The 16,549-nt window shown below is 34.0% G+C and overlaps 1 protein-coding gene and 1 long non-coding RNA gene across 4 annotated transcripts; both read left to right on the top strand.

Moving 5' to 3' along the window:
• Positions 1-203: 203 nt before the first annotated feature.
• LOC118491188 lies at positions 204-2,212 on the top strand. Of its 3 annotated transcripts, none has more exons than XR_004890699.1 (6): positions 204-422; positions 524-835; positions 1,102-1,141; positions 1,228-1,303; positions 1,390-1,567; positions 1,779-2,212. It is a non-coding gene; the product is annotated as an uncharacterized LOC118491188 (long non-coding RNA). The 3 variants fall into 3 exon arrangements; XR_004890698.1 differs by having other exon boundaries at positions 206-422; positions 530-835; positions 1,719-2,212; XR_004890697.1 differs by having other exon boundaries at positions 209-422; positions 530-835.
• Positions 2,213-7,028: 4,816 nt separating this feature from the next.
• Positions 7,029-8,550, top strand: LOC118491187 (elicitor-responsive protein 3-like). The gene is made up of 5 exons (XM_035988727.1): positions 7,029-7,265; positions 7,343-7,408; positions 7,492-7,624; positions 7,721-7,835; positions 8,348-8,550. Exons 1-5 carry the CDS (start codon positions 7,199-7,201, stop codon positions 8,411-8,413), a joined length of 447 nt encoding a protein of 148 aa, XP_035844620.1. The 5' UTR covers positions 7,029-7,198; the 3' UTR covers positions 8,414-8,550.
• Positions 8,551-16,549: the final 7,999 nt, after the last annotated feature.

Genomic DNA, 16,549 nt, shown 5'->3' with positions numbered 1-16,549 from the left:
TATATGGAACCCATTAAGTCTAATCAACTCTCAAATCAATATTCACCATTGGATTTGGCTGAGATTCAATCTCAGCCACTTAAACTCATAAAAATAACCTCTGTAATGACAGTTTCAAGGCAGTTCTTTACAGTTTCTAGCAAGCTCCCCGTTTTATCTGCCCACGTCTGGTAATCTCAGCCACTTAAACTCATAAAAATAACCTCTGTAATGACAGTTTCAAGGCAGTTCTTTACAGTTTCTAGCAAGCTCCCCGTTTTATCTGCCCACGTCTGGTAACCTCCGACCTGTCTCCTTTTTTTCCTCCTCACGTCGCAGTAGCCTTCATATACCCTTCCTCTTGTATACATCTGATATATACGCAGACAAATAACATAGCTTTCATCAATCGCTATCTCAAACCTTCATTCAATCAGAACCTGGTAAGCATCTAGATTTTAGTTAGGGTTTTTTTATGATTATAAATTTTGTGTTTGTGGTACTATCCCACCCGATTGTCCCTAAATTCCTAACCCCTTTCAAGTTGCAGATGTTTTACACCCCACTGATGTACCATTGTCGCTGAAATCTTCAAAACCAAGTTCATCTTTCACGTAACACTAATGCTTCTTCAAATTCATCTTGATTTTCACTTATGTGGCTTTGCGGATAGTGAGTTCATCACGTAGCAGTTAATTGAAAATCGAAACCCTCAAGTTTTCAGAACCGATGTTGAAGATTTAGAGACGACTCTGTTGGAAATACCCAGATCGGTGAGAAGCCATTTTTTTGTTGTCTTCTTTTATTCAGGTATTATACGATTCTTCAAGACTAAGAAGTTCATTCGTTCGTTCAGGTATCATACTCTGAATTAATCTAATCACACGAATTTGTTCTTTAAAGTTCAACTGATTAGTTCCATTGATGATCTTGATTGACAAATTGATGTTTCTGGGTTCGGCTTTAATAAGTTGATCTTGATTATTTTAGATATATTTATGTTTTTGATAGATAATTTGTAATTCTTGGGTATCGTTTAACTTTTAGAACAAGCTTTAAATTTATGTAATTTGATATATGTTTGGTTTTGATGACAGATTTTTTTTATTTGACATTATGTAGGTTGTTGCGTAATGCATATGGATGGGGGTTCTTGCATAATGTATGATAATTCTACTCACAGTCAATGACAATTTTGTTTATCCGATTAAGAATTAATACTTGAACTAACATGTCTAACTTTTCCAGGGTGTGGTGAGATTACCCTGAGACGAAGATCTGCTGAATCGCGTTCCACTGCTAATCCTACCACTCAAAGAGAAAGGTATTCATTTCCCCCTCCTTATCTTCTCCTAAATCTCATTCTAATTTGAAAATAGTAACATCGTTTTTATGCTTCATCTTCTGCAGTTGTTCTGGTGTTCTTGATATAACAATCATCACTCCTTATGAAACTCAAGTTATACTCAAGGTACTCCCCGTCACAAGAAACCATCACCACCTATTGATGATTCAGAATTCGATGACTGGCTTCTACACTTTGTTGTTCTCTAAGGACCATTTGTTTTATTGTATTTGATGTCCACAGGTAACTAACTAACTAACTCAACTATTGATGATGTGCCTTCTATGTTTGGTCTTTCATTACCTAACCTATTTAATTGTATCTCTTTATTACATTTATATTTAGTACTTTTCTATTGATTTATATAATTTGTTTAATCTTATTTACTAATCAGGCCTTGAAGATAGTAGGAGTGTAGGACGCCATTATTTAATTGTTCATGGAATTTATGTAGGTCTAAAGAAGTCATGTATTTTAACATCTAAGTTCTGTACTAGCATGCTGGAGTGATAAGAGAAGCCGCTTGAAAGTGAATAAGGGTGAGAAATTCTGAATTGTTTATTTGACAAGGCCTGTGGAGACATATAACATGTTGGGGTTGGGGCTTTGTTTAGATGGATGCAGAAACTGCACGAAGATGGGTCAACTCTGTCCGTTTTGAGTTTTGACCCATGCTTTATAAAGTTAATAAGGTACTTCATCATGCAAAAGGGGACTGTTAGCTAAATTATATGATGTAAAAAAGTTTAATCATGTTGAAATGAAGGAATTTTTTTTGTTGAAAGTAAAGTCCAGGGACTTTGTTGTTATGTTTAAAAGAATAAGGGAATCAATCATGCAAAAATAAAGTCCATGAACATTACTCCAAGTTTAGTTACTTACAGTTTATAGTGTTTTTTTGTTGTAATTGCTCATATGTTAATGCAAATTGAAACATTGTACTAACTGTTTTCTTTTCTCATCCTTTATGTGTACGAGTGTTTTTAATTTGGATTTTAGCAAGAATGATGACATCTGAAACGATAAGCTAGGAAACAGTGACATTAACGTATTATGTTTATACTATTATCTTAAGCCCTTTACGGGTCAAAGTTCTACGTCCCTTGAACCCTTTACGTCTTAATGTGGTTAAAAGACAATATAAGCGTCACACAAGAGAGAGCATTAAGTTTTTTTGAACGGTGACTTTCTTTATGAGTGACCCATTGTCACACCGCCTAATCGGCGGCCCTAGGCAAGATCTACCCAGACTTACGTTGTCTTAACCGGGCCCAGTGAAATTGGCAATGATCGGAGCAGAGTTATCAATACACGCTCAAGTGAAATTGGGATTTGTCTCAAAGTAGTTTTGAAGAACCAACAATCGCGATGTTGTGTTCATCGGGGACGATTCAGACTGACTAGGGCAAGAACCGGCAATCTGCCGCTCACTTCCATCTGGAGTTTCAATTTCGAACGTTAAGCCAAAACACTGTAAGATTGTGGATTTGATGATTTATGTGAAAACGAACTTACATTGATTTTCGACAACGTATGTCCACTCATAAGCGATGCCTTCAGAGGCCTCTTTTGAGGATTTGGAGGTGAAAACGACTAGTCATTGGTTTTGGTTCACCATATCGGTGATAGTGGGCCAATCACTGCCATTTTTGGGCATTCAGCTGACAGGAAACATGTATTTAGTGAGACCAGTTGCATCAAAAACCTTTGTTAAACCTCTTGGGGATGTAACGTAATCCTCAATGAAGATGGTGACGATTTTCGATGGATTTTCTTGTAGAAACTTTTGAATATCGCGTAGCACATTGATAGCGGGTTGCTGCAAGTTTAGCTCAAAACACCAAAGATCAGTTAGAGCAGTTATTAGAGACATAAGTTATTAATGTCTGTTGCTGGTAACAGAGTCTAGAATAACTGCCATAACAAATACAAATTCTTTTGAATTAAGGAACTTACATATGATGTGATATTGTAGCATTTGCCGCCGAAGGAGTGACATAGCCATATATCGTTGTTGAAGTCGTACATATCCAACATTAGCCCTCGAACTCCATTCTACGTCACATTTCAATAAATCTGTTACATGAATTATCTTTGTGGTTTATATATTTTGTTATGAATTTGGTGTTTAAATATTAGTAGCAAATATTGAAGTATGTAACAGAGAATGACATTATATCCGTATGGACTCATCAACATACATTTAAATCATCTTATTAATAGATATGATGCAACACTGTATATGCATGTTTTTGATGTAGTGTCACAGTTCCTATGATACAGAATGCATGTGATGTCTGCTTTTGTCTAATTCAATTTCTTTTTACAATTAGTTGTATAAAACTGCACATTATTTGTGATTGATTTATAGATCATCTAAATAAAGAAAAAAAAAATACTAATTGACGCAATACAAGTACCGGACAGAATTTAGTTTGGTCAATAAAACGTCAAGGTCACTAGACTATGTAATCGATTTATTTACAATAATCATGACCAAAGTAGCCTTAAACGTTGTTTTTATATGTTCGGATGATGTTTGTTGTTTATTTATGTTTTTGTGTTTATTTTTTCATTTTTTTAAGCAAAATGATTTTTGTAGCCAATATGATTTGATGTAGCGCTTACATTATGATGTTAATATTCCCGTCCACCGGACGGGTAAAGTACAATTTGATGTAGCACTTACATATTTGATTGTTATAACACTTTCCCCCAATGTTGCCTATCGTTTACTTTTGTATTAAAATGATACCATTTCATATTTTACCACTATCAGTTTTATTTTATATTGTTTTGTGATTCTACACTCTTCACGTTCGTTTTCCTTTTATAAATTAAAGAATAGTGCTTTTGTTTGTAATGTTGTTTGGATTTGTGTCCACTTACTTAATGTGGGTGTTTGGGATTTGCTTATTTTGCGCTACTTTTAACTAGGGGTGTTCAAAAAAATCCGGATCCGAAACCGAATCCGAAATATCCGAAAATCGGATAATCCGAATTTTCGGATTCGGATTCGGATATGAATTTCAAAAATTTCGGATAATCCGATTATCCGATATCCGAAAACTAATTATTTTTTTATAAATATATATAGTATATGAGCATTATATTTTGTTTGAAGTATTGTAAAAGTTAGTAAAAAAGTAGTAAATAATTGTATTCGTGTGAATTTATGATTGTTTTTAGTTTTAAATGTTGGAAATTTATAAAATCGAATATAAGTTTAGTTTTAATCTATACACGAAACAAATTTTTTGATTTTTTTTATAAATTCGGATATCCGTTTGGATATCCGAATCCGTATCCGAAATTTCGGATATCCGATCGGATATCCGAAAATCGGATATCCGAAATTTCGGATACGGATTCGGATATCAATATTCACTATCCGAAATTTTCGGATATCCGGTTTTCGGATATCCGAAAACCGGATAATCCGATCTTGAACACCCCTACTTTTAACCTTTTGACTTCTTATAAGTTAATAAGTCATTTTTGTTGTGTTTGGATAATGTGTTAAGGAGTTTTTATGGTTTGAAAAGAAAAAAAAAGAAAAGTTAGATGGTTGTGATTTTTTTAAAAAGGAGATGAAAAAGGAGAAAAGAAGAAAAAGAGAAGCAATTCCAAACACCCTCAATATAGATTATTTTTGTTTGTTACGCTGTTAGCGTAACCCGTCCACCGGACGGGTATTAAACTAGTTATTTCTTATATACATGTGCTCAATGAAAATGTTAAAAGAGGAGCATGAATTACCATTGATCAATAGATTCAATACCCTACATTTCCAAAATTTCAGTATCGGTATTTTCGGTATCAGTAATTTTGGTACCCGTTAGATATTGAAACCATATAGAGATGAGCTTTTTGTATCGAATACCAATACCGTACCCACAGATTTGATACGGTATTCGGTACCCACTTTTCCAGAGATTTGGTATCGATATTTTGTGTACCGGTACAGTATCGATCTCATTCTTGGTTCAAATCGATGATATAAAATTAGATTAGATAGTATTCCGAAAGCACAACAACATACTGAAATCTCAAATCAACGTTTTATGTTGCAATTCAATTCAACAAGCGCCAAAATTTCGAGAAACATCAAGTCGATCATACCTATGGCGGATGAATTGATCGTTATCGATCGAACTTTATGAGCTAGCAACGTATGTGGATAGAAGTTTGAGGGATATGAGAGAGTCTAAATATTTTTAAAATTGCGAGAATACTACATACATGGTGGAGCATGTTTGTTGTAGTACCACAAGTCTAGAAGATCCATGTGGTTGACAACAAGAGCGCAAAGTATATTCTTAATCCATGAAATAATATAAAGATCGGTGCAAATGTTTATAAAATTTATCGTGATTCATAAGTTGTTAGGTATCGGACAAGAGTAGGTTCACGCCGAAGCGAACACACACACAAGAACAGAAAAAAAAATGTCGGGCACAAACCCTAATTCGACGGTCATACGGGACGTACCCAGAGATTCGGTGCAAGTCGTACTCAAGTCGGCAGCAACGACATCAACAACGAATTTGGACCTATCGAACATCATTCCTTCTTCTGCGATCAAACCAAACTAGAGCTTTCATACCACTTATTAGGTATCCGATTAGATTAGGTTCACGCGAAAACGAACAAACATGCACACAATAGCAAAAAAAATAATAATATAAAGAACATGAGAATATAACGTGGTTCGGTCAAGATGATCATCTACGTCTATGGGTTGCAACTATTGTTTATCTTTTATCAGGTCTTAAAAATACAATTACATTATAGGTATTTATAAGACTAGATTAGGGTGTTAATAACTTAGTCATCAAGAAACACAATAACGAACACCTAATTAATATCTAGATCTCTTCTTAACCATACGCCCCGCATGCTGTATGCTCATATAATGTATATGTGTGGACGCTCGGGGGGGGGGGAATTGAAAGTGCACTAATTTTAACGTTATTTTACTAATTTCATGAAAAATAACGTTAAAAACGGCGGACGGTTAATCATGCATCATGTGGTGGCGTTGATAGCCGAAAGACAAGGGATACATGCACTAATCGGCGTTTGTCTCAATTGCAGAGTGCTATGTGCCTTATGTCCAAGGCTTGATGCAAAACTACTATCGAGCCGCGGGTCTCACTGGAAGCAGCCTTTCTATTCCTGCGGAGTAGAGGTAAGGCTGTCTACGTCTTACCCTCCTCAGACCCTACCTTTGCTTTGCTATTGGTGAGATTTACTGATTATGATGATGATGATCTCTTCTTAACCATCACTTTGAACCCGAAAACCCAAAACCGACACATTAAACCAACATAAGTTTGCTAGTATTTTATTGTTTATGTGTATTTTTTATATATTTGAATATTAGTTATGAAGCTTTATTAAATTAAAATCAAATGTCACATTTTACTAACATAAATTTGAAAGTGTAAAATAAGAAAATGAAAAGGTAAACCAAATAAACAACATTTCAGTTTGATATATAGGTGCTTAACATGATTAGATTAGGATTAGAAGTGGTTTAAAAAATTGATATAATATATAATAACTTTTCTAATTAATTTCTTGAAGAATCATAAAATTAAATTACAGAACAATATAAAAGTAACGCTACAAGTGTACGAAACCCTCAAAAGTTTAATGACATTAATTAGTCACTAACGCAAACCAAGATTCTACAAAGCATTCCTCCATATTAAACAGTAAACTGAAACAAATTATTAGTCTCTCATTTTCTTACCTCTAAGCGAATATGTCTCACAACCTTTAAAATCAATCCCACATAAATATATATTCGGAGAAAATAAGAAGAAAATCAAAATTTTACCAATCTTGTTTCTTTGAATTCCCTTAAATATGCCAGAAGGAGTGCTTGAAGTTCTTCTCGTGAGCGCCAAAGGCCTCGAGGATGCGGACCTCCTATGTAAGTCCTTCATCGGTCCCCTACGGTATCGGTATCGATGATCTATATGATCAAGCCTATAAGTTGGTCTTTTGCAGGTAAGATGGACCCATACGTTATTATAACGTATAGGACTCAAGAAAAGAAGAGCACTGTTGCATCAGGCGCGTATTTATTATTCATTGTTTGTCATTTATATATTTTTTTAGAAAAAAATATATTTGTCTTATGTTAAACATTTGTGTAGGTAAAGGGACTACCCCCGAATGGAATGAGACGTTCTTATTTGATGTTACGAGTAATGATGCAACGGATTTAAAGGTCAAAATAATGGATAGCGATGGTGGTGTGGGTGCGGATGACTTAGTTGGTCACGCGAGGCAAGTTGAATGGCTCATTTTGTAATGTATAACGGTAAATTAAATAATTAGAAACCAAATGAATGAATCAATGTGTGGTGTTACGAACTTGTATAGTATCCCGTTGGATGCGTTGTTTCGAGATGGAGATATTCCAGCAAAGTCGTATAACATTATGAAGGATGACGCGTATTGTGGTGAGATCAGGATTGGCCTCAACTTTACAGTCCAGGTTCAATTCATATTGTTTGTTTCTTGCAAATGTTGAAATGTGTTCTTTGGGTTGGGTAGAGACCATTAGACCATTATTAAACGGGTTGTGTTATCCGTTCACTTGTTACCGGTTGGAGTTGTTTTGAAAAACGAATGACGTTTTAAATAAACAAGTAAAGAATAGTATATATAATTAATTAAAATTAAAATGAAAACATAACTATTTTATCTTTTGGTGTGGATTTGCAATATTAACAAAATATGGAGCATAGATAAACAAAAATCAGAGCTTGAAATATAAATGTATATTAAAAATAACTAATTAAGTGAGATTTTGTATGGAAAAAAAATAAAATCATATGGTCAACATCATAACCAGCTAGCACAGATAAAGGCGGTTTAAGAGTACTCAACGGACTGGTTGTGTAGACAATTCCTTTGGTCCAATTTCGAAAACACTAGTTGAAACAAGATGCAATTGGGATGATGGTAAGCATTTACTAAATGTTTCTTCGATGTTTGTTGTTGCAGAAAAGTCGAGGTTTTGATCCAACAGATGGGAACATTGGTGGATGGAAGCAATCAGGTCGTGATTAGTTATGCAGAGACTCATGAAAATATCATTTATTTCCTTTTTTACTCAACGTTGAAATGTATGTAATCATGTATTTTCTCCCTTCCGTGGTAAACCTATATATAGAAAGTTAAACTACCCTTGATATATGTGAGTTTGATGTGATCATCCGCTATATATGTTAGAAAATGTTCATGTTCAAACTCTTTGTGGATTTGTTTTATGTATTATTCGAGATCACTCTTTTATAATTTTAGTTAAATAAATAAGATATAAAATTAGAACAAATAAAAACAAACATTCATAAAATGCATTAAATTTAAAAAAATTCAACTAACAAGAATAATAAGCACTGATACTTATTCTTTCGACACATGAAACCACGTTTTAGACGTATCGCCATTATCTGTTGGGTTTTCAACAAAATAATTATTCATTAGCACTTCATTAGCCTCTTCCCGACCGCGACGAACAATTTTTTTCTTCTACCGTCCCGTATCTTCAAGCTCCGCGAGTCCAAACCTCTTTTCAAAAAATTCCAAAATACAACCCGTAGATTCCGACGAACTAGATGAGTATGGCAAGAATGTACTCGAGTACTCTATATCCCCATAAGTATTTTTCTAAAACTATAAAATATAGAATGGTAGAGGATTTTTAGAGTTGAGATGTGAATTGAAGCGTATAAAATAGGTAAAGACTTGATAAAAAAATGTTTTTTCTTTTTAATTTAATTGCGGGCCCCACATGAATATGCTATATTCCTCAAACAGTTCCACCATCACTCACACCTATCCACTCGCGATGTACATCACATGTTACCTCTTATCCACGAGTGATAGCAGTGATAGCACACTTACGGCGGTGTGCTATCACTCGTTGCTATAACGTGACCGTCATGACCACCTTCAGGAATCAATAAGAATAGTGTGCTATCACTCGTTGCTATAACGTGGCCCTCACGACCACCTTCAGGAATCAATAAGAATAGATGGATCTAAAACTTACAAGTCACTCCCTTGTACTGCCTGAGTCATTGGATTTTGAAGGCAACAATAAGTAAGAGTGTCAAGACTTTGAAAGGCACACCTTATGAATTTGTTTTATCAATAAAATCATCATACGTAAATAGATTTGTGGTCACCCTTAATTGGAAACCGAATAAAATATATATTTCTCTAGAAAATCATGTGTGATAAGCCAAATTGTGACATAGTGGCTGTGGTAATAGTCAATATTTTCGACCTGACCAATGACAATTCAGACTTTTACGTCAAGTACTATTTCATTTTAACGGGGAAGTAACTCTGTTTGTCTCTAGTTTTCATTAGTTTCGTCTCAAAAAGAATTATCACATTCTTATTTAGATGAAAATCAATATATATTATTTCCATCAGACAAAAACACTTTCTGTTATAGTGTGATTAACATTAGCAACAAAAGGGAAAGTATTAGACCATGCGTAGTGGAAGACACCCTACCATTGTGCGTTTTGCGCTATGTGACAGTCCAGTCAGCAATGGAGCATTATAGGACGTTTTTTTAAAATGGGTGTAGTGGGGATGTGGACATTATATAGGGCATTATATATATATATAGGAAAAGGATCATGTGAGAAGTGATATGCTAGTTGAGAAACTTGAGAAGCATTCTGGACCACACATTTTTCTAAGCCTTTCGTAATATACACATATGTATAGTTTAAAATTGACTATATACATATGTGTATAACTCAATATACATATATGTATATAGTCAATTTTAAACTATACATATGTGTATATTACGAAAGGCTTAGAAAAATGTGTGGTCCAGAATGCTTCTCAAGTTTCTCATATAGGGTGGACTTCTCTTAGGATCCCTACCCTATATATATATATATATATAGGATAGGAGTTGGACAGAAAGTCCAAATTTCCTAAAAAGTGTAAAAAGTCATAAAAACCGTAATGTCAACCATAAAACACACCAAAAACCCACAAATAATATGATGAAGATTACTAAAACATCATGTATGTGGGTTTTGTGTTGTGTTTTAGATGTTAAGGCTCTGATTGTGGAATGACAAATATTATTGTGTTTTATGTTGTTTAGCATTGTGTGTTTTATATTCATAGTTCTACGATGGTGTGTTTGAAGTTTTTATGGACTATTAGAGTTTGAATATGGTGTTTTAGTAATATTCATTCTATTATTTGTGAGTTTTAGGTGTGTTTTATGATTTTTTACACTTTTTAGGAAAAACACACTTTCCACAGGATCCCCACTCTATATATATATACTATATTATAATACATGAGGGAAGGATTCCCAAAAGTTAAGAACTTCTTCCCCCATTATTTATAAATAAACCCCTAGTATGAGGGTAAAGTGGTCTTTTAAACCATAATTATTTTTTAGTCCCTCAATCTATTACATTTAAATCCTTGACATTTAACATAATTATGGGTAATTAGTTACACTTCCCCCCCCCTCTCTTTAATTCTTTAATGTATTCCTGCGATATCTTACAACCCGTAATGTTTTAAAAAAATCGAAGGTACCATGACGATCGGCACATTTTTTTAAACGTTTCGATAGTTGTCTTTTTTAGTTTCGCCGTGCGTTCATAAAGTACAAATAGTCGATTCGTAAATGTACAATTGATTAAAGCCAACATTTGTTTTCTACCCAAGCCAGCTTTGACCATTACCTAGCTACCGTACATTAACATTTGTTTTTTACCCAAGTTTTTTATTTGAGTTAATTGCCATTTTAGTCCCTGTGGTTTGGGCCATTTTGCCAGTTTAGTCCAAAGGTTTCATTTTTAACATCTGGATCCAAAAAGGTTTCATCGTTGCCATTTTGGTCCAACTGACTTAACTCCATCCATATCTGTTAAGTCTGCTAAGGGCATTTTTGTCATTTCATTTTTCTTTTTATTAACCCTTTTTTTCTTTATTGCTTTTTCTTTTAAATGAAATGACAAAAATGCCCTTGGCAGACTTAACAGATATGGATGGAGTTAAGTCAGTTGGACCAAAATGGCAACGATGAAACCTTTTTGGATCCAGATGTTAAAAATGAAACCTTTGGACTAAACTGGCAAAATGACCCAAACCACAGGGACTAAAATGGCAATTAACTCTATTATTAAATAGTATCTTACATATAGGGTCGGCTTCGGTGGCGAATCTAGAAAATAATCATAGGGGCAATGTTTAAAAAAAACTTCCTATTAAACATGTTGGCTTTATGTTTTTATGTTTTAATAATCATAGGGAAATATATCAAGTGTTTTTATGTTTTTTTTTTCATTTTCAGTTGTTTTTGTTTGATATAGACTATCCCATGAATAAAAAAGTTTATTTTATATTTGAAGTTTATGTTTTGTGTTATTTTATTGCACTTATAATTTACATCTCGTTTGAACTAATATACTTTAGTACTTAATCATGTTCGTATTATATAATTTACATGTTTGTACTTGATCATTTCCAAAGAGATAAATTCGATTACCAAGAATGGCCAAAACGTGAAAACTACCTCTTGGTTTGGAGTAAATTCAAGATTGTATTTACAAAGCACATTAAACTTATTCAATTTAACAGTCATGTTTCACAAGGATTTCGTATATATCCATTAGTGCCTTCTATAAAAAATAACTGTTGGACGACACGAGATATGAAAAAATAATTATATAATATTATAGATTTTTCGAATAATTTGTATTTCTTAAATAAAAAGATAAAGTTAATAAAGATATAAACTTTTACATCCTATTTTTTTATAAAAACTGTTTTATAAAAATATGATTTTTTAAATATTTATAAAAATGAAATTTAACATTAGTTAAAGGTGTTTAAAACGTACCTACAAGTCACCTACTATTTTTTACTTTTTCAAAAACGAAAATTTTAAAACTAAAGTTTATTGGATGAGTATGATGTGGATATTTAAAAAAGTTATTGACTTTAAACAATAAAATTATAAACTTTATCATTTCACCAACAAAATAAACTTACTTTATAACGATAGCAACTTATTTTTTATTTTTTGTCATTTGTTTAGTATTTTTTATTAACAAACGAATCTTTACATGTTTAAAACAGTTTTTCTATACTTTATTTATTATTAATTTTTATAAAAAAAACAAAACTTTGATATTTAGTAGATAGAAGATAAACTATGTTCCAAAATTTTAGGAATTATTTAATACTAATTTATGGATTAGTAGATAGATAGTAAACTATATCCCAAAATTTTAGGAATCATTTAATACTAATTTACGATATTTAGTAGATAAATAGTAAACTATGTCCCAAAATTTTAGGAATTATAAGTCAACTAATAAAAAAAAAATTATTGCAGTTATTCTTGGATATTAATCTAATAATTTGCATTTTTTAATTAAAAAGTAATAAAGTAATAAACTTTAAAGCTAAACTAAAAAACTGAACTTACTATGATATAAAGTTAATAAAAAAATATTTATTTTATAAACATTTTTATAACAAGTAATATAAATAAAATACTACAGAAATTTACAATCTTTACTAGATAAATTCTAAACTGGGTTCCAAATTTTTAGGAATTATAAGTTCAACTATATTGTTATAGATAATATTAGTCAGTTCTAAAATAATTATTTACCAACTTGACTAGATACATAGTAGTAGATTGTGTTGCATATTTTTAGGGATTATTAGTTAAAAGTAGACTCATATAGATAAGATTAGTTAGGAACTAAAAATTTGAACTTAGTATGATATAAAGTTAATAAAAATATAAACTCTTATCATCCTATTTTTTTTATAAAAACAGTTTATGAAATCTTATAAAAATATAAATTTTTTATATTTGTAAAAACCCGAAATTTAACAATTTAACTTAAAGCTCTAAAACGTACTTACGAGTCAAATACTATTTTTTATTTTTATAAAAACGAAAATTTTAAACTTAAAGTTTATTGGATGAGTACTATGTGGATATTTAAAAAAAAGTTATGAACTTTAAAGAATAAATATACTTTATAATTTAACCAATAAAATAAACAAACTTTACAATTATAACAACTTATCTTTTATTTTTTGTCTTTTGATTATTAATTTTTATACAAAAAAAAACAATATTTTTTGTCTTTTGGTTATTATTTTTTATAAAAGAACAAAACTTTTACATATGTGTAAACTTATGACATATATTCACCACAATAATGTTATCATAAATATTATACGAATAAGAAAACTACCAGAAACGAGTTCTGCAATGCAAAGTGTCCCCCGCCGCATCGCGCGGGCACCCTACTAGTATATTAAAAAGGGTGTAAAAAACTAAATAAAAAAAACCATCAAAAAAAGGATATTGTACAACCAAAAAGAAGAAAAGCTGACATTGGCCAAAGAAAAGAGTGGGGGCGTGGAAAAAAGCACGTTTCTTGGATTATTGTTTTGGAAAAAACGCTCAAAGGGGTTGTTTGAGGGCGTGGAGGGGCGTTTTTTGAAGGGGAAAACGCCCCAAAACTCTCCACTACAGATGATCTTATAGTGTGATTGATATTAGCAATAAAGGTGAAAGTATAACTTTCATTAGTCATATTACCGGTATAGATTATCTACCACTAAATAAATCATATTTTATACTATTAAAAATTTGAATTTTCTTTGTTTTACCATTCACACGTGCATAGTTTGGATTTGGGCAACCTGGTCTTGGTGGGCTACCCGGTTGGTAACAACTAGGGAGGGATGAGCAAATGCTATCGAGTATCGGTATTTATTTTTTTGAACCTGAAGACTCAAAAACCAGTTAGTGCGACTTGGTCAGAGTAGAGCTTCAGATGACCTAGCAAGAAACCTGCAAGATCACAAGAGAACAAACACACCGTTAGCGTCGTCACAGGGAGGGGGGCCTCTCTGTGACCAAGCTCGGGCGTGAGAATAAGTATCTGTGAGGAGGAAATAGGTCAGGGAGAGAGGGAGGAGAGTTTAGAGAGAGAAAGTAGCGATTACCCCTTGCTGGAAGTCTTGGCGGGGTATTTATAGCTTTTGGGTGTGCTGATGTGGCAAGTTAGTTAGAGTCGGACCAGTCGCTATCATGGCGGTTATGGAGGTGGGACCCAGTTAGTTACGTCGCACCAGCGTATCTGTCCAATCCGTCTTATGGTGCAAGGTCCGGTCCGACCTTAGGCGATGATTCGGTCCGGTCAGGGACGTATCCTCATCAAGTCCCCCTAGTTCGTAGCGTTTCTTAGATAACAGCTTCGAACTATGACGGCGCAATTTTGGCGGTCTAAATCTCTGATTTGTCGTTTCGCAAAATTTTTTGAATTTTAAATTTCTAGGCGGTGACCTTAGTTGGGTAACCGACAGTCACTTTATGTTTCCCGCCTGATGTGACGGTTGGTGTGCGTCAGCTGTCATGACGTGTCACCGTCTGATTGGCGGTTTTAAGTCGGTTCCACATCCCTATAAAAAGGGGGAGAAAACAATCTTCCGATTTCACTTTTCACTTTTCATCTTCTTCATCTTTTTTATCTTCTTCACTCCTTCTTCTCTGAAAACAGGCGATCTGCAGAACAGGTTAGTTTCTTCCTTACATGACGGCGAAAAACAACCTGTCCGGTTACTTTAACGTTTTGAATAAAAACGGTTTAGCTTGGTACGTTGAAAGATATGTGATGCGTGTGTAGTGTAATATATTTTTAATGTATAATTAAGCCCTTTTTTACACCTTTAGCCAGGTTTTAAATTTATAAAACACGATATTTACTAACACTAAACACACATACGGGCAAGTGCACCCATCGTGGACGCAGTATAGTGTTGGTAAGATACCGAGGTCGTCCAAGGACACAAGAGCTTTTAATACCGGTTTATCCTCAACGTCTAATCAAATCAAAAGTTTAGAAAAAATGTTTTTAACTAAGAAAATAAAAACTAACTAAATGCTGAAAAATAAAATAAAAATAAAAACAGATAGACAAGATGAATCACTTGGATCCGACTCGTGTATTAGTATAACCTTTGATTATTTTCGCACTTTTGCACTTGTTTAAGAGATTACCTTAGTTATTGTAGTAGGCCCCTCTTTTGAAGGCGACGTTACCCTCAACTCAGTAGTTTGAGTCAGCAAGGATACAATCCTAAAAGGTTGGATTATTGGAAGATAATGAATTAAGTTATTAATGCAAATTATGGTAGGCCCCGCTTTTGGCGGTGACGTTACCCTCGACTAAGTAGTCTGAGTCAGCAGGGATACAGTCCTAAATAGCCGGGTTATAGTATTAATAGTAGTTAACTTATGAGGGGGTCAAAGAGTTTGGATCCCCGCCATCCAATACCTATGGGCATTGAAGGAGATCCTACTAAATTTGACCCAGGTCCCTTGCAGGACCTCTAAACGCTGAACAAGGGCAAGACCCTTACCAAACCGTTCCCTTAACCCCCGACCAGGTAGCCAACATACCTCCATATAGACCGTGGAGATAGGAATGGTGAAAATCTTTTATTTTATATAGACAGTAAAATAATGCCAAGACACCACGGACAAACGATAAGGAAAGATCACCTTCAACATAAGCAACTAGTTATTAAAGTCATTAATACAAAACCAAATAAAAAGTGCAAAAGATTAAAAATAAAAAGTATTATACTAAACACTTGTCTTCACCAAGTGATGTAAGAGACTTAGGCAAACATGGCCTTGATTGTCAAGAACTCTTACTATCAATCTTGGATCCCGAGACGACTCACACACTCTACGATGGACAATGGATGATGGTGGTGGATGATGGTGTTATGGTGGTGGTGGGTGGTGGATGAAGTGTGAGACAGGTGGTGTGCCAAGGGATGGGTTGGAATGAAACCAAGCACTCCTATTTATAGGCTGAACAGAAGGCTGGGCACGGCCCCGTGTCCGCTGGACACGCCCCCGTGCCCGTCTGACACTATCTCTCTTCATTAATTGTAATTCGCAATTACAATTAATGCGCCTGCTGTACTTTCACCACGCCCCCGTGCTCACTGGACACGGCCCCGTGGTGGGCAATAGAAGCTTCTACAGGTTTGTCTTTTCTGCTGCTTCTTGGGCACGGCCCCGTGCTGGCTGAGCACGGGGCGTGTTCAGGCTTCTGTTTTCTCTTCTTTGCTTGGGAAGATACCGTTGAGGGTTCGGGCAGT

The sequence above is a fragment of the Helianthus annuus genome, chromosome 4 (genome assembly GCF_002127325.2).
Source record: "Helianthus annuus cultivar XRQ/B chromosome 4, HanXRQr2.0-SUNRISE, whole genome shotgun sequence".
Taxonomy (NCBI): Eukaryota; Viridiplantae; Streptophyta; class Magnoliopsida; order Asterales; family Asteraceae; genus Helianthus; species Helianthus annuus.
This window is presented reverse-complemented; position numbering and strand designations above follow the sequence as displayed.